Source organism: Varroa destructor, unplaced genomic scaffold, assembly GCF_002443255.2.
Source record: "Varroa destructor unplaced genomic scaffold, Vdes_3.0 BEIS01000002.1, whole genome shotgun sequence".
Lineage (NCBI taxonomy): Eukaryota > Metazoa > Arthropoda > Arachnida > Mesostigmata > Varroidae > Varroa > Varroa destructor.
The window spans coordinates 20398922-20420553 of NW_019211455.1; the positions used below are offsets into that span (position 1 = coordinate 20398922).

Below are 21632 nucleotides of genomic sequence, written 5' to 3' on the forward strand. Positions count from 1 at the left end.
GACGAGTGAAATTAGAGTTGTTTGGCGACCACTTTGCGTCCTTGCTAATAATAATAATTGTGTAGCAGATTGTAAACAATGCAAACTGCAAGCTATGTTCGCATCGGTATTGTTAAAGCTAAGATAAAACATAAGAAATAAACAAAATCTGTTTCAAATTATAAATACTTAATAACAACCAACACATCCAAGCGTGGCTTTTAATGCTACGTTTTTCATCTATAAATTTACAGTTTTTTTTTTGTTTTTATTTGTTACAGCTACGTTTTTAATAGAATTAAGTCAGCTCCGCCAGAAAATTCACAACGAATTGAGTTCGCAGAACATGGCAAATATACTGCACTAGATCTTACGTAATCGAATAAAAATAATAAGTACACTTCCATGATTTACATTAGTCTAGTAATGCTCGCGATACGAAAACGGATCACTTATAAACTCATTTATGTATTGGAAAAACAGCTTATTTAGCAGAATTTTTCTGCGAGAGTTATATTTACTAAACGAACTGTTATGCACCTTTGACCGGCATACGTTTTACAGAGGCCTCAATGTTTTTATGTCATAGCGATTAGGAACAAGCATAGGCAAAACGCACCAATGCCTCAAGGCAGAAGACGTCAACGTCAGATGCAGAAACCGGCAGCCACCGCAACTGTAGTGCAATATCACTAATACCAGGCACCCCCTGATTTTAACAGAAGACGTCGCACGCTTCGTGTCTAGAGCTGACGCGACCGAAAAAATTCGCTAGGACAAAATGCTAGGGAAGGCAGAGGACAATGAAGGGACGCCTACTGGGGAGCACATGTTTTGTAGAATTTATCTAATCTCATACTGTGCTGTTTATAACCAGTTGCAGTAAGACTACATATATATATATATATATATATATATATATATATAGTATTTATTTCTTCATTCAATGAAACCTCTTGCGTAATTTGCGATGCATACATATATTCCGTTATATAAGACTGGGAGAAATTTTATTGCCGCATACCATTAATGTTTGTATGATCTTCGAAACTTATTCAAAGCATCTTCCAGGGGCAGTAAGATAAAGGATAATTTTAGTTGATCAACTTCTAGAAGAGCCTATTGTCACTTTAATATAGGTGCAAAATATAGCTTGAAGTATGTCCGTATCAACCTTTTAAGAAACAGTCATCATGCTACTAGCGGAAACACAGCATTACTAGCATTGACTAGCATGCACCTCTGGTCCACTAATAATTCTAATGTATATCTGTGTATATTTATTCCTTCTTAACATATGAATAGACCTTCCAGAGTTATCATACATGGCAGAAAGACCATTTATCTATAACGCGTTTCGAAACTCACATACTCGTACGTCTATACTTTTCTAACGATAGTGTTAAGTAAAGCGAAGAAACCTACCATTTTCGCAGAATAGCGCGGATTATCTTTAACGGTTTGAGATGCAAATCTATTTCAATTACTTTCAGTTATGGAACCGTTGAACTATTAAGAATGGGTAAAACGCCAGTGCACAAAACGTGTTGACCGTTCGGATTAGAGAGAGCGTTGCCTTACATGGTCCGGCTTTCATGGAAACAAACACTTATGTTGTCGCCTTAGAATACTTGGCATCAATCTTTAGCCAATGCCATTTGTGTAGGCGGTAAGACTGGCACGCGTTAGGGCCGCGCAAAGTATGCTCTTTCACCGATAGTTTGCCAGAAGTCTCCAATCAGCTAGAATTATCTCGACGAGCCGATTTCCAGAAATTAGTAGTATATATCGCACTGTCTAAAAATGCTATAACGCGAATAAGCAGGCGTTTGTTCATAGTTTAGAAAAAAAAAATAAAAACATCCAGAGCTCACCAGACGCTCTCCCTCGATACGTGATTTACGAGGTTCCCTTAATTCTGCGCCTACTCGTTCATGTTTCTGCTCGCTACCTTCATTGACTTCAACGAACGACGTTAATTCATAATTGCGCGGTTCGGCTGATCCGCCTCTGCTCTTTTTCGTTTTGCGTCTTCCTATATTGCGCTCTTCCCGGCGTTCTCCGTGCTCTTCCCCTATCGAACTTACTCTGTCGGACGTTCAGGTTCTCCGTGATCTAGCCATTTTCTCCCGGTGACTATCTCTTCTCTCTTTAAGCAGTCCCTGCTGTTAATTCCTCATCGTTCGGCGCTCTTCACGCGTCTTCTCTTACTCTCCCCTCGGACTTCACTATTTCTCACTCTCCCGCAACCGTGAGTTAGCTGTAAGCCCTCATTTTATTACCTGAGGGAGACGTGGTACACCTTAATGCTGGCAGCGTCAGCGTGAAGTTTGTGTAGCGGCTTCTCTTAGCCTTTCTAAGAGGAAGCGCTGGTGGCGGGTTGCCAGGGGGACGTGGGCTGTGTGGTCGGTCGGTCGGCGCTTAGCTAAGAAACGTGCATGGCGTGAGATTGGACCGTACTGCTCGAGGCCCCTATGTGCGGAGTTCGCGTGAAAGCAGCAAGATCATCCGGCGTCAGTGAAAAAGGAAAGACGAGGGACAGGAGAAGGAAAGAAGCAAGCAAGAACGAGAAAGAGAGGGAGAAAGAACGCAAGAGGGCACGCGCACACACAGAAGTACTATTAAGTAAAAAGTTAACTGCCACTGTCTTTTTATGCTGGCGCGTCTGCAGCCCCTTTTGCTGCCAGTGCCGCCGATGCTGCTGTTGCCTCGATCCACATCGCACCACTGTTCATCGTCGTCTTCGCTTCTGTCTTGCAAATGTCTCTCTTGCCACTGCAGTGTAAACCGCATTTCGCGCGCTCCTGTGGCTCCGCACCTTACCGATTGGTGGGGCAACTGTCTGCCGTCAGTTACCATGTGGCTCTATTGCGTCGAGTTTTTCCCACTGCGACGGAGTGGCCCTTTGCCTTGCGTAAAGTGCCCATCCAGATACGTACGATCCGACACAAGCCTGCTAGAGGCAAGATAAATGCGAGATGAGTTCTCTTCCTAAGTGCCGCCCCCTATCTGCAGCCGTAGTTACAGGCTTGTAAAACTGCAAAACCCACTCCACTTAGCTTGTGAGCGACCTGGTTACCTTGATTTAGTTTGTGCAAGCACACAAAAAAAGAATAAGCAGAGAGAATACTTGTCTCTCCATCCCCAAGCGGCTCAGCGGCTTTATGTTACATAGAAGACACGATTCACGTGCAAATAGTAATATATATATACACACACACCATCAGTAGGTAAGGCAGCGGTGTCATCCATGTGAAGTCCATACAAATATTACGGAAGATACTATTTTTCCATAGAATCATCTTGTATTTATATGCTTATCGAAGGGGCTAGGTGGTTACTGTACTTATAAATGGGGCATTAGATGCTGCAACAGGAACAACAGCATAGAAAACAGACTAATCATCGGCTTATATTGCTGCTGGTGGAATGGTCAGACAGATGAGCGCTTCGAACACGTAAAGGGTTCTGTACCACTGCCTAGCACTCGATGCATGCGAAGTCCATGCTAGATTAGCACTTAGCTGTATTTGTGAGATACGGTTCTTTATAGGTATCGAGTCGGCACGATATGCTCTCATAAGCATCTGGATTTGAGAGACAAGACAGAACTTTTAAGAAAAAATGCCCTGTAAGTGTCCCCATATTAGCCAATATCGTCTCGTCCCTTCACTACGTGACCACGCATACGAAATGGTACGTGAGTAATTTAGTTCATTAACAGCCGTTTTTATTACGGCGTTAGGATTTTGCACTCGGGGCATTTTGTAGCCTAACGACCTATGTTTCGACTGAGATCTATATAGATCTACTGAAATAAGACTCTATTCATCTTAATTCTTTAAGATACTTTTGTGAGTTTTAGATTAAAGACGACGTGTTTACTATCTATCGATTAATTAATCAGATGAAATGTCGTACAAGCGTAATGGAATCTGCGTATACTACTCAGAACCAGAACAAGTGTTTTGTTCAAGGGAATAATGGCCAAGATCAGCGTGTGATGATTTATTTGTTCGCATCAGGCTTTCAACGCCTGTGACACTGACGGATGTGTTGCCGCTGCTCGGCCAACCAGTAAATCGCATTAAAACTTGATTCTTAGAACCAGGCTGAGCGCGCATCCAAATTAGCATTTGGATGATCGACCATTGAATCTCGCGCATCTGACAAAATTCCTTTGGTATCACCTTAAAATGTACAATAAAGCGCTGTACTGGAGGGGCAGCCGAACGCGGGAGTTGCCCTGTCTGGCTCACTCCTTAAATTTTCGTGGTTGCGAATAACGGGAAGGACTGAACCAGACCAGAATCTAATGCATACTCAACTGAGCCTCTTATAGTTACGTTGCCGTAAAATTTGTGACGGCAGAAAATTTGTTTTTGTCAAGGGATACCCTGCCAGTGCAAGTTGTTCATCGGTCGAATGCGTAAATTACGAAAACAAGCATAAAAGAAATCGATGTTCGAGCGAAATGGCAAAATTATTGAAGTTCGTTATAGATTTACACCGCGCGATATAGTCGTCGGCGGACTGTCGAGGTCGTTTGAAGTAGTTCTACGATTTCGATTGAATAGGCTTCAATCTGTGGCCTTGTGAAAAAGTCCCGTAAAAGCTAGGCGGCACGATTCTAATCCACAAACGTTTTCACTGTTTAAAATGTTATACGTAATTCAGTAAAGAATCATTAGAGAAGGTGTCTTCGCCAATACTCATTTCTCGAACACGATATATAGTACCATTTTTCTCTGTTACAATATACTGTATTGATGCAGTGAAAGGGATGCAACGATCAATAGAAATACAATGTAAGGACATGCAATGTGTACATGTGACTGGCCCGCGTGTACGATAGTTCCCTTAATAAAGAAAAATGCGTTAACTTAACTGAGTTCATCTGTCATTAAAAGTAATGAAAATACCAACATACTGCTATCGTTTGCATTGGCAATTTGACAACTTGAAGGACGTTGCTAAAAACGGTGGCGTTGGCGATGGTCACGCAACAAAAAACAAGAAACATACGCTTAGCCAACGATGATATACAATATCGTGTTACCTTTTAGATAAATTAGATGTAAGACTTAATTTTTGGCTTGTATATTGCCTGGTCGAAAACATGGGCTTAGAGGTTAACGTAGTTTCCTAGTTTCGTATTCTGATAAAGTGCCTAACGACAATCCTAGGCGTAAAATTCGTTCATAATTCGAAACATAGAGGCATCGGCGTAACAACGAAAAAATAAGCCATTTATAGATTATTATATTTATATATTATAGAAGCAGATACTAAACTTCTGCACAAAGTAAGCGTTTAAGGTGGCTTTTGATGGACGGACAAGATAGGTGATTGAGAGGTTAATCAGGGATCAAACACCCGTGTGCTCTATTTCGAAAAAACATGCCAAGGTTAGTTCGAAAAAATTAGCTGATTCCTCTTTGACACCGCTCTACCTCGTGTCCGGCAATTGAGCTACGCTGTCCTTCTATGAAATACCTTAAGATGCAACTATCATTACGCAGTACGTATAATTTTCATACGTGCTTTAATTATGAATTATTATGAATTAACGTCAGTTATTACCGTTATTAAGATAATATTCATATTATTTTAATGATAGTAATGGTTGGAGCTTACTCAAGCGTATTTAAATTACACAAATAATGCGCGTAACTACGAATATATTCATAATGTTGACTTTGTGCTAACGCTGTTGCATATGCCATTGAAACATGCCGCAGTCTGTAACAAAGTGATATATTATAGGATCATAATTTGCAGTTTGTAACGAAGGGGTCGCTTTGATTAGTTCGAAGACATTGGATAACATTAATGGAAGTGAGAAATTTTCTGTTTTTGTAACGTTTCTTCTTTGCATCTTTCCTAACAGTGCCTATACCGTTAGGCTGGTCTGTCAAGCTCAGTGCGATAATAGCTTAGTCTAGAAAGTAAATAAAATCCACATCTGTGGCTGATCTACGTAAGTGTACTGCTGTCAAAACTATAGTAGAGGCTATGCTCGAAAGGCAAAAAGAAGACACTTATGGAGAAGTTCAATTGCAATACTTACAAAAATTTCAACAACATCTGCTTGATTTCAATATGGACCAGCCCAGAATGAACATACAAGCACACATGGTTACCCTGTACAGATTATCATTTTGTGCATCACAATTCTAGATTTACTACTAGCACCTTTGCTTTGTAGCTAAACTTTCCTGAAACCCGCTTTGTCGAACTCATTAAGATAGAAAATCGGTTAGTTCCTGCTCGTGATTCCTTAGGTTTGCGTAGCGCGTCCGCATAGACCGGCAGATCATGGTTACGCCATGAGTGTCTGCTATCGAAGTGTTTGTGGAAGCCTCCGTATTCTCCTTGTTGGCATTGGTTCGACACTTCTAGACCCTCCATCTGGACGACTAACGTTGAATTTCAGACTGGGCCTTTTTGGACCACTATTGTAGTCTGAGAAGCGGCGGACGCGACACGGCCAAAACTCGATGTCTGCTCCATTTGGGCCAGATGCGTTGGCCTACAGCTCGTGATTCTCACTGGGCCATAGCAGAAAATCTAGGACATAATAGAACTCCAGTTTGGCCTAGAAGGCTCATGCCAGTCTTGGCCTCCGCTCCAACCTCAGCTGCTAGGTTCTACAGCGTGCACCATAGCAACGTCGCTAGGAAGTCGGCGGTCGCCTCGAAACGCGGGTTCAGTACGACAGCCCATCAAGCCAGACTATATCAAAGCGAGAGTTCTAAAGCGGAGCAGCTTCCGAACAAAATCTTCTCCGGCTGTCGCAAGATGCCTTCCTCTTCCAGGATTCGTGACCAGGAGCACTGAGGCGGGAGTGCCAGAAACCGCTGCTGACGGTTGTGCTAACAGTAACAGAAAGGGACGATGTCTTTGAGAAATGGGCGGCAATTTACACGATCTAAGGAAAAGAGTCCACGATTCAAGAAAATTGGGTGTGATACGCACAGAAGCACTGGCGGAACGGCAAATACGCATCCGTTTCTTAAAGCCCCGCACCCTGCCTCTCTCTTTCTCTTTCCATCATTCTCTTTAAGCGGCTACTTATTTCACATAGGATAGTACATAATCATATAATATGTGACGGGTGTATTACGCATTGACGGAACGATCCGCAGCCGCCATGAAAGACAACGGCAGACGAGCTCTATTTGATCGCGAGTAGCAAACAGAAATAAGCATTAGGGGGTATATGAGCCTGATGTACGGACGCTAGTGATAAAAAAGGCGGGTGGAAAAAATTTAAAAGCCTCTCAAGCGTCGAACGCTGGATGGCGTATGCATGGTTGGCCTTTTTTTACGGGTGTCTCTGAGAGGGACCATCAATGTTTGGATCATGATTATAGAACGGCAAGCAATACATGCCAATCGTCGATACAAATTGTGCCATGAACATAGTCCAAGCCAGCTGAGGTAGGGAATTTTAGGTTCAATATACGGAGGTATGAAGTATGTGTCCTATAGGACGAAATGTATCGAAAGGTAACGAGTTTGTAAAGCTTCCCAAAGCAAATAGGAAACATATTATCAAACTGAAAAAAAAAGCTTAAAAAATAACCAAACGTATGCTCGGCCAAGGAAATGCAAACATGGCAAAATAGACTACAGTTTTATAATCTATATATAGTTGTAGAGATTTTTCAGGAATCCAGTCCCGCTTATCAGTTGTTCCTAGTAATAAAATACATCTTGACATACATTACGCTACACGTAACCATTTTGCGTTTTTAGTTATAGCACTATCTAGCACACTTTTTCTTCGTCCCGGATATGTACCTTTTTATAGGCTCTTTGTGAAATATTGAAAGGTGGTTAATTAGTCGTATACATATGGGATGAGTCTGCCTACTCGAACCATCCTGTAGGACAAGCAAATCTCGACATTATTCATTTTTTAGGAGAAGGTAAGTATCCATGCAGACCTATTCTTACGCCTAGGCTACATGGTTCTTACCTGCAATCATTAAACTCTAATGTTAGATATATTAAGCTATTCACGCAATAGCGCCTATTATACGATATAATATTATTATTATTTGAATATATAATATGATCGTTAACTAAATCGTATGAGATGTACTTAAGGTTTGTACCTACCAATTATTATAGTTTATTTCGTGCCTCCAAACGCATACCGCTGTCTAAAAGCACACGTGAGTAACAGGAGAGGGCAAAAAAATGCGCGAAAAATTTCTTTTGAAAGCACAAACGTTCTGCTACCCTTTCTGTTCTATATACTAGAATACAGTTACATTTGTAGTGAGTTATTTCCGAACTTGTTTCCACTCGCCTTTTACATCTGACCCATCAAACGTGTGGGAATTATGATGCTCCAGTTTATAGTTCGAAATGGACTCTAAAATATATTGGAGATTTTAAGAAAGCTCGACGAAATCGAGCTTACGACACGCTCCTTTCTCTATTGATCGTGAATTCAATAGTTTTGACACCTTAGGTCATCGGCTTCACAAGTTATTAATTATTATAATTATTATTATTAATCACAAGTTATTAATTGATATTTTCTAGGTATTTCATATATTAGTTTTCAAAACACTTCATTAAAAAAAAAAGAGCACATGAGATTTGTGTCTCTATTTAATGTTTAACCAGTATGATAGCTTGTATTGATATACAGTGCGAATAGGAACTACCATAAACCAAAGTCAGGAATTAGAACGAATCTATTTTTCGAGCCGATATTCAACTGAAGTTACTTACTTTTAGGTATAATTAAATATTTTGCACGGCGTCCAATGGAAAATTGTTAAGCTATCAAGTTATTTCTAGGTAGTTGGCTAAAAACATGATTTTCTGCTTAAATACCCGCTTCCCTTCTATTCTGCAATGTTAGTGGAGCTGGTGTTCTAATACATAAGCGGATAGCTGCGTTGAAGCGTCAGCGGGGCAACAAGCAAGAGGGCACCAAACAATACGGTAAACAAATTTAGTATGGAACTTATTCAGAAGGCGATTCGCTAAGGGTATTGGACACGCATAACCAACATTGTCAAAAGATGTAAGGGGATGTTCGGCATCGTGCACAAACACGTTCAAAGTCAATTATTGTATAATTACTCTCTACTTAAGTTACCTAACTTGGTCTGCCTATATGGCTTACTTGATGAGCCGCTAGAACCATTTTACTAGATCTGAAAATCGGATCACGCAATAATTACTAGATATGAATTGTCTGATTCTGTTGGAGTTGAATTTAAGCTAAAAATAATTCCCGTCCCACAAGTGACAACGTCAAGTCTGACGTAGGACGATAAGGTTGATTTTAAGGTTGCCTAAGCGTCCGGTAATAGTTCTTAATAAGTTCAATCATTAGTTAATATAATACAATTATTGTATATATCTATCCATTTATTATTATAGTAAATGATATTATAATAAATGACTCAACTCGCGGAATCACTAGCCTTCGCCTTTTATTCGATCAGACGGGATCTATTTTCTATATTGTAGGTATATACGGGTATTAACGAAATTAATAGTCTGAGGCAAAATGGTACAACGAACGTGGTTCAGAGAGGTTGGCACTTTTGCTACGCTATGATTGAGTGGCTTTATACTGCGACGAGTAGTACCCAGTTTTTGCTGTAAAGAAGTTTACGGACGGACCTATTCTCATGGAACGAGAAGAGCTAGGTGAATCGAACTCTAGTACATCGAAATACTTGACATGGACTTCGCCACGGTACAAATCCAAGGGAACTCTACTATGATTATAGCTGTAGGCGTAGGACAAATCAGTGATCAGTATTACGACCGTAACATACAGCAATGTCTATGAAAGGCAGACATGATTTGTATATCGGGAATAATCAATTCCACGCAATTCTAATGAAGTAAAACTAATTGCTTAGGCAGCACTGAGCATTTTTCCTAGTTCTCGACGAAGTCCGCAAAAGTAGACCTTAGGTTACGTGCCAGTCGAATAGACAAGTAGTCCTCTGTAACGGAATGTCTAATTAGGACACGATAAGTCTGGCGTATTTACAGTCATAGCGGAAATGGAAGCCATTTCGCTAATCAATGTTTAATAGGACAAAAAATAGTTCAGTGATGCTTCAACGATAACGTTGCCCTGATTGTTTTGTCACGCAAATATTCATAGTCCTTACGTCCGTTATTCACAGATGCACTTTTAATACTCACCGCGTAGTTCCTTATTGGTATTAGTCTCTGGTCGTTGAATCTCGATTTCGACTCAAAAACATTACTCTTGCCATTACTCTGAAGTCCAGTAGAATGAGCCCTAGCGATCACGCCGACCATTGCATTCGGCTTTGTTGGCCTATCTACCTGCTCATTGAGAACTGTACGTTAAAGACACGCTTCATCGATAGCTATTGCAAGACAAGGCCCGCAAGGTTTATTGAACTGTTCGTCAATTACCACATGGAGACCTTTTGTGGAATACTAGGCGCAACTATGGTAGAAACCTTAACACGGACCTCATCAAGCCGCACAAGTTTTTGAGGGACCCTGCGTTTGTTAGTTGAGAATTGCTGCGCACGATTACAAGAAAAACGATCCCGATTATTTTTTACTGAGATAGGACCCAAAGTCCTTGTCAAATTTTCGTCGTTACACTACAGTTTGAAACAGGAAAAAAAAAATTTGGAAAAAAAAATTAAAAGATACCTCTAGATCAGCTTTTGCAATGTACTCGTCACTGCCATTCTCGCCTGCGGTCAAGGACATTATCATTAGCGTTACTGATAAACCGTCTCTAATCGGATTTGTCTAGCATTTCGTAATCATCTTATCTAAATAGAGGAACCCAGCAACTCTCGAATAGCCCGTTCAATATTTACATACATACCCGAAAGTGGCGTTTACTACAGCCACTTCTGTAATTCGCGTTTCTGTTCTTAGCATAAAATCATTGTCGTAACCTTATAGCGATAAAAACCGTTAACAGTTATTGTTAACGGCAGAATCAGCAACGAGATGACATCTGCCAGGCGGTCTGATGAAGAAATTCAAACGTGTTGTAGTTCACGCGTCAACATTAGGTCTGTACTCATGTGGCTGGCTTCTTCGTTCTCTTTTTTGTGTGACTTTTGTTGCGTGTAGTAACGCGAAGACAATGCCAACATTAGTGTTTAACAAAACACAAGTTTACATCGGCGAATCAGACCGCAGATCATTGATACTATAATAAATTATCGATTGAGTGAAACTATCCTTGTGAAATGATAAGTGCATTCTCACGGTCGTTACTTGTGTACCTTTTTGCCACTTTGACAGTATCCATCAATATACCCATTTCCATTTACGCTTCAAGCTGCTTTTGCCCCGGCCATAATCTACCCTTCTCCGCCTCCCGGTACGTTTAGATTCTTTTCATATTTTTATAGAAGTGTTGGAGAACTTAGTCGAAGAAACATACCACTATGGGTGACTTCACACTTTTATGCTATAAGGCTAGTATTATACTCAACATCTCAAAACAAAGTAGTTAGTTTATTAACAGGCCCGCAATTTCGCTTGTTATTTTTGTTGGGTCAATCTCGTTCGACTGTGTCTGATTTCAGCATAAAACAGCGTCAAGGTCTCTGCTGCGTTGTGACAAATTATGCCCTCGATGAGTTCGGTACGCTTTTGGGCTGGGTACATCAACGAGGAATAATACTGCCTTACCTACAAGTAAGTTTTGAGATGGATTCAGATCGAAATTAGAATCTATCAATTCGGCTGGTCCCAATGGTTCTTCTAAATGTATCTCAATGCTATCGGAAAGAGACAAGTAGAAATTCCATATGTGTATAGTGCAACATGCTAATATTTCAAGATCTCAAATGAGGTAACCGTACTTAACCTTCGACTACCCAATAAACTTAAGAACATGCTCTATGAGGTCTCTACGAACGAGGCTAAATCAATTCCATTTCGCTGAAGTCTTTATGATTGAGATGAGAGATAGCCTTTCCTACACCAAAAACGAATTGCTAGATTAGTATAATATGTATCACAAGAATTATAGCTACGTAGGCCGTCCGAAAGAAATTCTAGTCTAACGCACAAACGGATACTTTTTACCAAATAGTACTTTATATCTCAATAATCCCCAGCTCCCACCTTTTCAGCCCGTTAAAATTGTCATTGGTGCCTTCGCCTGCTCATTCGATGGAAATCTCTGTTTTTCGAGCAAAACTTTGATGTTAAGAAATAGAAAAAAAAAAAAGTCGCTGGGTGCCAGATTCGGTGGTCAGTCAACTCGAACCCTAGTTGCGAGTTTTTGCAATAGTAACCACTGACCGTGTGAGATTATTGGTCGTCCTGATGGAACAACATTTTTCTCCAAGACTAGCATCGACTGACGCAAACGAACAACAGCTGGGTATCCAACATGGCTAAAATGTCGATAGTTTCGCAACACAATCCATACATAATTAGAAAACAAGACTGTTTTTAACAAACAAGATTATTTTCACCCTTACAGAACACCCATGTAGGTTCCATTACTTAAATGAATAGCAGTATTGATATTTACAGCTATTCTGGAAAGCACTCCGCCGCTGCTCGCCTTTAGTCAGTCATTAGAATACGAACTAATAACCGCTAGGATATAACTAGTCAATATGAACAAAATCCCTACGTGTTCGCGACCCATTTTCCAACCAACACTAGCCAACATCGTATATCGAGCTACAATATAAAAAAACTCCTGTGCTTTATATTAAATTCGAGACAATATCTAAGACAAAAGCCTGATAAGGCAATTGTCTTTTTTTCTTCCTTTCTTTATTTCCGTAGATTACAGCCGTCGGGTTGCGCGACGCTGTCCGCGCGCGAAGACCACGATCGCCCTGCCCCAACTTACAGACTGGGCCAGTTACGAAACAGAGCTGTTTATTAGCCGATCGCGTATACGGGCTGGTTGGTGAGGCGTGAAACTGTATCTAACAGCGCAGATTTCGGAGTCGAATAAAGCTTTTAGGCCCCGGGTGCTTCTGACCTGGTCGCAAACCGTAATGCTACCACCGTCTCGTTGTTGCCATCCATGATGTACAGCAACTCGAATCAGCGAACGCCTTTTCAGTTTTATTAGTAGTAATCCGGTTAGATCAGAGCAATGGCCTGTGCTATTGCTAGTACTGTTGCAAGGCTGGAGACATCCCAGTGTCTGGGGGGGGGCTCGGTTCAGCAATCCAATGACGAAGTAGACGACATTTCAACCTTACAGAAAGGTGCAGTCTGGGCATGGTTGCTGTGTGACGTCGGGCGCTTCCCACGTATATTAGCCAGACCGCAATATGTGTGCAATGCCATCTGTATGTGTCGATAGGTAGCAAAAAGAAAAGAACCAGTGTAGCTAGCAGCAAGCGCAGAAGGGCTGGCTCCAATTCCAGGATATCAGATCAGCTAAGCGGAAGTATTGCCCTCTCTAAGCTGTTTTCGGGGGCCAAGCAGCTAAACCGTTCGCTAACCTGACTTGATGCCTTGACCAACGGTATCAATAGATGGTCAAACCTTAGAGGTGAGTCAGGTGAACCTTAGAGTTTGCGCTCAGCTAAATCTTCAATGGACTAATGCTACGATGTCCACTGGCACCCATCATCACCAGCTGAGTTGGAATTCCACTTAGAAATATATATATATGTATATATATAAAATGAAAGAGCGGCTATTTCTCTTTAGGTGATGCTTCATCAGATTCTGTCTGAAAACTCGACACTGCTGTCTAAGATTGAATATGCATGTATGTATATATGTTTAGATCTGGGAACTGGCCTCTTACGAGTAAACAAGTCGGATTCAGAGCCGGGTTTTCAAGAAATGAATTTTCTCTGCTGAATTGGTTACGCTGAAGTAATCAAGTTATCGCAGTGTTTCCCTCAATAGATGCCGTGGGCTATATTCTTTAAACCGGCTTAAATTGGATTTGCTAAAAACCTCGACAATCTCGCTTCATTGACGCTATAGTTCGTGTGCGTCAACTCGTAAATACTAGCTATTTAGACAATAACGGCGTGTCCATTTTTGTTTTTATTTATTTAAGAGAGTACCGTCATTATCCAACCGTGTGTGAATCCACCGATCTCAAGCGCATGTTGAATGTATGCTTGCATACAGTCTTAACGAAAGTTAGCCCGCTATCTAATGCTGGCTACTCAGGCGGACATTTATTAGGTAACGCTAAAATAACGTTGGGACAAACAACAACCTTTTATCATCACCACCTTTTTATCAGAACCATCATTATTATCATCGTTGTCGACAGAATCATCATTATTGGTCTTCGTTTATGATGCGTATGAGTTGTAAACAAGAACCTCACTGCGTAAAACTAATGTTAAATAAATCTTAGAAATTTTATGCACGTTTTCCATAAGTACAGGTGCACTAAAAATTGAGAAAAAAAACTAAGAAGTTAGCTTACTATGAAACAAATTCAAGCTAGCCCAAAATAGCGGGGGCTTCTTGTTTAGCATTACTAGTTATTTGTCGTATCTGGACGAGCCCTCGAAATCACCTCTTTTTAAGTAGAACATCAAAGACCCGCCCCCATCTAACTGGAGTAAGTAACCTGTGAAATGATATGAAAATTATACAAGCAACTAGTAATTTATTTAATAACTCCTAATTAACACTTAATGATAACTTTTTGCCAGCACTGAGATTTTAACCAGCGCAGCAGCATGCTTGCTAGCTGTAGTTTCTGTGACTGGGCACTTCAGGAGTCGCGTATCAGTCACCCAGAACACACCACCCTTTGAAACATCACAATTATGTATTTATCAGATCGGATGCTTTTAGATTGAGTTGTACTACATCTCGCGCATAGGACACGATTCTTCCATTTAAGCCGAATGTCGGCTGAATCGGCAGCTATCCCCCTAGTAACACTCTGCAGCGCTATTCAGGGTCATCTTTTAATATAAATAGTGAATCTGTGTACGGAGGACGTACCGTGTACTACCATTGTACCCCAGAAGACTTTACTTGCTAATTCAGTAAATGAATAAATTATATGGACATTTAGATAAAAGCAAAACTGTCAAGGTGACTGCGTCTGAAATATGATTGCATCAATGGCTCATAATGATTTGATGCCAAGGAACTGATGAATGAGTTTGCCACTACTAAATACCTGGGTTGTGGTAGTATTATATGTTCAATCAGCAGTCATGATATTCCATAATGTACATATCCTGTGTCCAGAGGTTTGGGTAGCCAGCCTTTCAGTCGATCGTCAGCGAAAAGTATTTATTTTTGTAATAAAGTAAGGTACCTGTTCGCACTTTACATACTCATTATTACCGTATAGCCAGTGTTAATTATCTTCTACAGTTCCGAATTATCAGATAATATTTAGTTTACTAGATTATGTGTTACAAACATAAAATGAACATCTTTTAGCGCCTGAAAAGATGTCTCCGATACGAGTACTATTATACTGAACATCAGTAATTGCGACTAGTACTACAACTAGGGATTCAAAGCAAAATGATACAAAGTTTCTCGGTGTTTCAGTTTTTTTATTTCTTCCCAACGCTTGCTATCCTTCCTTCAATCTACGCGTTTACTTCGGTTGAACGTAATGCTCGCTACTGCAGATAGCAAGTTTTGTGCTATCTAGGGGTGCCTATGCGGATGAATGCCGCTCAAGAACACGGACTTCTGCACCCATCGCACGGGCTGGTACACCACGAAAATCTCATACAAGCATACGTTCACCATTTGTCTGTACCATTACTACGTACAAATGCCACTGAACACAAATGGTATTAGCGACGCTGGTGGTAGCAAAATCAGTGTTAGTAACACGATACAGCGTTTAAGTGTTATTAAGACAATGATTATGTAATTACGTTCGGGCAGATGGACGAATCGGGGAGGCGACACAAAAGCAAACAGAGAGATCCTACCAACGCTTTCTCGTGTAGCGCTTGTGGTAAATGCCCATAGAGCTCTCATTGGTAACGACGACGACGACGACGACGATCATGATGATTCAACGTAGAAACGCCAAGCCACTTCGACGGCCGATGATAGCGGCACGAACGAAAAAGCTCCCTCTACCTAAACCTTTCCTCGAGTATAACTTATGTGAACAAGCAGGCGACGGCATAAATGTGCATGTCATGTAGGTAACAGACTCAGGATAGCGCGCAAAAAACTTAACTCCGCAGCTACGTCATAACTTCCCGCACTTCAGGCTCAGATCCTGAAGCAACGTGCACTGCTGGGACCGCCAACATTTGAGACTTTCTATGAAAATTGAACTGGCACAGCTATCATGATGACCTCGGTTGCTTGGCTGTCGTACAGGTTTTACCTGCTGTCTCGTTTCATATTGCCGGCCTTTCGGGAGGACCCTTACTGATGCTAGGAATGGAAACTGCTCGCAGCATGATCACCTCCTTCGTGAACTTCGTTAATCGGCTGGCTGTGTAGCCTTGGCAACTGATGTCGCCTTTGGAGTTACTACTTGAGAGATACTTTTAACGCAAGAGGAAATTATGAGAAGACCAGGAAAAGAAGAATGGCGTGCTTCAGTTGCCCAGTGACGACCAGCTTGAGTGAGACTGGAGTAAGATCTTCACCTGCGACAACAACAGCAGTTGCAACAGTAGCAAAAAAAACTAGAGAGTGATAGCCACCAACCCTATTAACGTATCAAAGTAATGGTCCAGTGTCTTTTCATGTCGCAGCACGACTTAAGAGAAAATTTCTACCTGAATCTAATTGGACGGCGGGAGGAGGGAAGCACGGCAGGCGGTAGGGTACAATGCATGGGATTTTTTTAGTCGACGAAGGTTTTCACTGAAATTATAAGCTCCCGTACATCAGTACACATTGACAGTTGTTGCATCTTAGTTGTTTTGTAGCCAACAGAAAAGTCATTTGTAGGACTCTTGTATGTAGGCCAAAAACTCCACTTAGGAAGGAACTTTGAAGTGTCAAAATCGTGCTGTATGCATAGCGACAAACGAATACGTTTCCTTTAGGCAACAGCTTAAGCAGCTATAAGTGATGTGGACGGAGGGAAGGCACAAACATCTTAAGATGTTGATTGTATGAGCATACTGCCACGAGCGTATGTACAAGCACTAATCTTAAATGTAATTATTGGCTTGAGTGTTTAAATATGCGACAATATTTTCTTCCCTAGCCAAACAAACCTTTGCAAGTTGGTGACGCTGTTATTCCTTAGTATCTCAAGTTTAACGGATGTGGCAAGTTGAACTAAAAATGGTGCATTATCGTGCTAGTTGCTGAACACAAATTTGAAGTTAATCTTTTAAGTATTATCACCTTTGCATTGACACAGATATGCTGCCTAGTCCATTACGCACAAGCACTAATCAGTAAATCGGACAACTTTAGATGCCTATTACGTATGAGCTATTTAACTCCATGCTGTTTACTTCTATAATTTTTTATGATATACTTTGAAGAGGAATCAGTGTGGCATATGGAAGTCCAGAGATGGCCATTGATTTTAATGGAAAATAAATAAATCGTTGTCATTGGGATCCGTGCTTTGAGCCCCAAGCATATTTCAATTTAATAATGTCATGCGTCAGCTTTCCCACATGAAAAAAAAACTAAATAAAAAAAATTTAGTGCTTAGTTATCTCAATTAATCCCGTTTAGATAATAGGCAAGCAGAAAAATCAAAACAAAGGCGCCGTATTTACCTCGAGAACAAAGTGGCGTAAAAAATATTAGTATATATATATATATATTAGATGAATTTACATATGTTGAACTTTACATTATCAATAGCAAAATGCGAACGATACGCCGTGTCTGCTATTATCGAACTGAGTAGTGTATAAAGTTACACTCAACATAAGAAACACAGCTTCTGGAAAAGAAGTGGGCCACCGGCCCAGAAAACCCCTCAATCCGGAAAGAAAAACATACACTCCTATATTTTCCTAAGCAGATTTTTCTAACTGCTTCAAAGTACACGGTCATTCGTGCTTGAAATGAAACATTAATAAATTGAGGGAGCGCTATTCAATTGATCTACTAGCCGCTTTTACAGGGTCAGTGCCCTGCAATGATTTCAAATAGACTTGGAATTACAGCGTTAGCCATCGGCCTTTTCTTAAGCGTCTGGCCATTTCGCCACTTTGTTTTTATCTTGAGCCGTTCGTCCGTCTGAACTGCTTGGACGTGCTGCTGCTCTTGCTGTTGTTAACTCCACTCTGATTAGGCTTCTTCTTGTCGAGGTGCGTCTTTTCACTCAACACCCGCTGCCAAGGCACGCTAGTGTTGAGTATGACCCTTTCCGCCTAGCGCCCTCTCGTTGACTCTCGATGTAATCAAAATTATGGTCACGTCGAACCCTTAGGGAACACTGCGCTGCCTTCCACGGCTTACCGACCTTCCGTCTGCGTTAGAAAGGCTGTTTGCAGTCGTAGTACTAGTAGGGGAGAGTAGTTAAGAAGGGAGTCATACCTCGCCGATTGTCGATTCACTCGCTAGCTGACAGTCACAGCGGCAACATCAGACGGGTTGTCTGAGGTGTGCACAGAACTTGCCTGTTGTGCAGGCAGCACGCACGGCTCGAGGCAGAAATTGGCGAACATCGCTTGGTACCCCGATTAGAAAGCAGCCCAGACAGAATGCTGGAAGGCCAAACGATCAGTAGCACTTTCGTCTTTAACGAGCAGAACAGTCCCGCGCAGAAGTTCGCAGGAACAGAGCCAGGTAGTGCCAAGAAGTGATGATGGGTGGGTCGACGAGTTCTCCTGTCCGAAGAATTCCCCTGAGACGATTCTACAGAAGGAAAAGTCTCGAAGAAAGAAAGGAGAAGCCTATCCTCTATATCTCAGTCAATCGGGCTCCGCAAGCGGCCGCGCCGACTGCCGATTGTATTAATCGACCCAGAAGCCGCGTGACGGCAGCAGTAGCGTCGGTCGAGACCCGGTACACACATACCAGTACACGTAGACACATCTCGGTATACGACCTCATTCGGTCCACCCGGCCGAATCGATGTGTGATGGTGGTAAACGGCCGCACGAGAAATCCTGACTACGCCCTAGCTGAGGCGCAAGTCAACGTTGAATTGATGTAGTTTTAGTCCTTAGTTAGTTTAGAAAAGAAGTATCACTGGAGTAATGGCTGAAGAAGGAAATGTCAAAAATCCATTTATAGACTTTTTGAAAATAGGCGCGCCATGATGTAAATCAACCTGACGTATTATTACTAACCAATATTTCGTGGTGGTGAATATATCTACGTTACACAGCTAGTGCAACGTAACTAACTAGACTGAGGTCACTTTTGAACTAGCAGAAAGCATCAGTTGAAACTTAAGTAGACATTCGAATGCCATAAATTGGTTATATAATAAGATATTAGGCTTTATAATAACAATTAATTTCTGTAATAGTAATAATTGTTATCCCTTTTAGGTCGTCAGAAGGTCAACACGTCAATCCACCATGCAATAGCTTCGCTACTGAGATACGGGAGATCCGCATTACGCATTAACGGAAAAACATAACGTCTGCAAGCCAGTTGCTAATATAATTTAGGCGCCTTACTTTTCTAAATAGGCCTAGTTATGTTTTCACTGAAAGATATGGGGTCTACCTTATCATATATATATATATATATACTAAACTACTCACCGGTAAGGTCAAGCAAATCCGAGGATATTAAGCCACTAAAGAACAACATTAAGTATTGAAGCCTTCACCATCTAGTCGAAGGTTTTCAAATAAATTCCCATATGGCTGTAGTTGCTTTTACATTTCACTTAGTTTCAGTAGCACGTGCAATTTATTTCGTGCACATACTGTGCGGCAGGACACTTCAGGTCTCTGGTCATGTGTTACGATGCTTACTCGTTCAATTTAGAAACAACCTTGACATGCTGGAGCGGTACGCCCTTCGATTATGTCATCCGAATCACTGTCTTTTTCTTGCTTTTAGATATGTTAGTATATCGCTCTAAAAATATTGCCAAACTCATAGAAAACATGCAATTTCGATCAAAGATTTGAGGCATGTTTCTATACACACGTGAAGCGCTCAAGGGTCGTCGTTCGACTATACCAACACGTACTCCTTTGCAATACGAACTTTTTAATTAATTATGTGATTGAGCTCGTGTATCGTATTGTCTAGTTGCTAACCGTCATCACATAGGAACATCGTGTCCACATCTAGTTATATACTACTTGGAGTCCAACGGTATGTTTTTCCAAGTCTTGTAGAAGGGATTGTATCAAAATCTAACTCTTCCAGTAAGTTGTTTTTTCGTTCTTTGAATGCGTTATGAAACAAGATGATCGGATCTTATTCTGCTTCGCCCATCAACCCTATTCATGGAAAAACGTATGCTGTTTGTGAGAAATTCTCGTGAAGGGCGGGGTCTATGGAACACACGACTTCGCTGCTAAATCGTATTTAGCAAGGAAGCTAGGTTTGGTGCTGGTCACTTAGTGCGTGTCACAACCTGTACTGCGGAAAGTGCCAATAATAGATCTGCGGAAGTGCTCAATTCCCGCAGCTGTGAGCCTTAAGGGTTCGTAACATCGTTATTTATGTTGCAATTTACACCACCCTTTTAATTGAAGGTTAAACGGCAGTGTTAACTAAGGTGTAACGTTGGCGTGACTTCGATCCTCGCTGACGAGAACAAGAAGGCTCCACCCTGAACTAAATTTCAATAACCTCAACTTATTCGGCATACGTAGTGTAGTAATACATTGTATACATAAATTTATTCATTATATTATGCGTAAAACGGCTCTCCTCTTGTGTAACCATCTAAAACAATGTTACTATTATCATCAGGACAACCCTTTAGTTTCTAGATATAACTCTGTTCCCTTTACACTGTAAATGCCAGATACTTCCGATAAAGCCTTAATGTTCGTCTATCACCCTGCAAAGCTGAAGCAATCATTTTTCAAAGTTTTCCCGATGAAATCACAAGTTGCCGATATTTAATATACCGCTAAAAGTCATGATTTATAAAAAAAGTGGCTTGGCAAAAGCCATTTCGACATGTGCGCATGGACGCGTAATATCAGAAGAACGCGTACAGTCTGCCCTTTCCTTTGAAGCAAGAAATATCTCCTTCCCCCGATCCCTCGAGTCAACTGATTGAAAATAAATAATATTAATTAGATGAATTAGAAAACTTTAACCTATTGTTCAGCTATGAATTGAAATTGCTTAGTAATGTTCCATTATGGTGAACGACCTCAAGGGATATTATTGAGCTTGAGATAATTGCACACAAAATCAAAAAACTTGGACGAATCATAGGACTAGCAGATGCGGAGAAGGGAGCTGAGAAAGGCTGAACCCCGAAGCTTTGTTGAGCTGCTACAGAAAAGTGGCATTTTATTCAGTCTACTCATTATCATGTATTATTTACAAAATAATTCTTTACATGTTTTATGCACTGTACATACACCATAATATATAGATCACCTAAACACATATCGGTCCTTTTCTTCGCCCAGGCTCGTGTAACTTACTGATAAAGATGATTACAAAGCAAATACTCGGAAATGCCGTGAACAAAAATTATAAGATCGATTTGCATAAAAGTAACGATACAGATAGGGCATCGTCTTTTGGTTGTTTTAATGGCATAGCTCTCAGGATGAACTTCGGTATGGTTT

The 21632-nt window shown here is 41.0% G+C and overlaps 1 protein-coding gene across 4 annotated transcripts in view; it reads left to right on the plus strand.

Annotated features, from left to right (window-relative positions):
* The window catches only part of LOC111244756 (uncharacterized), a 32279-nt gene extending 12427 nt beyond the window's left edge, over positions 1-19852 (plus strand). Inside the window, exons 3-5 of one of the 4 annotated variants that reach the window (XR_015321448.1) lie at positions 11272-11350; positions 11559-11670; positions 12781-17526. Coding sequence is in view for 2 of the 4 variants with exons in the window: in XM_086980483.1 (XP_086836609.1) it covers positions 11217-11350; positions 11559-11670; positions 12781-12918 (384 nt within the window). In the remaining 2 variants the exon portion in view is untranslated. Of the gene's footprint in view, positions 1-543; positions 11351-11558; positions 11671-12780; positions 17527-19403 lie in introns of those variants that run through there. The other 3 variants (XM_086980484.1, XM_086980483.1, XR_002671054.2) reach the window with 3 other exon arrangements.
* Positions 19853-21632: the final 1780 nt, after the last annotated feature.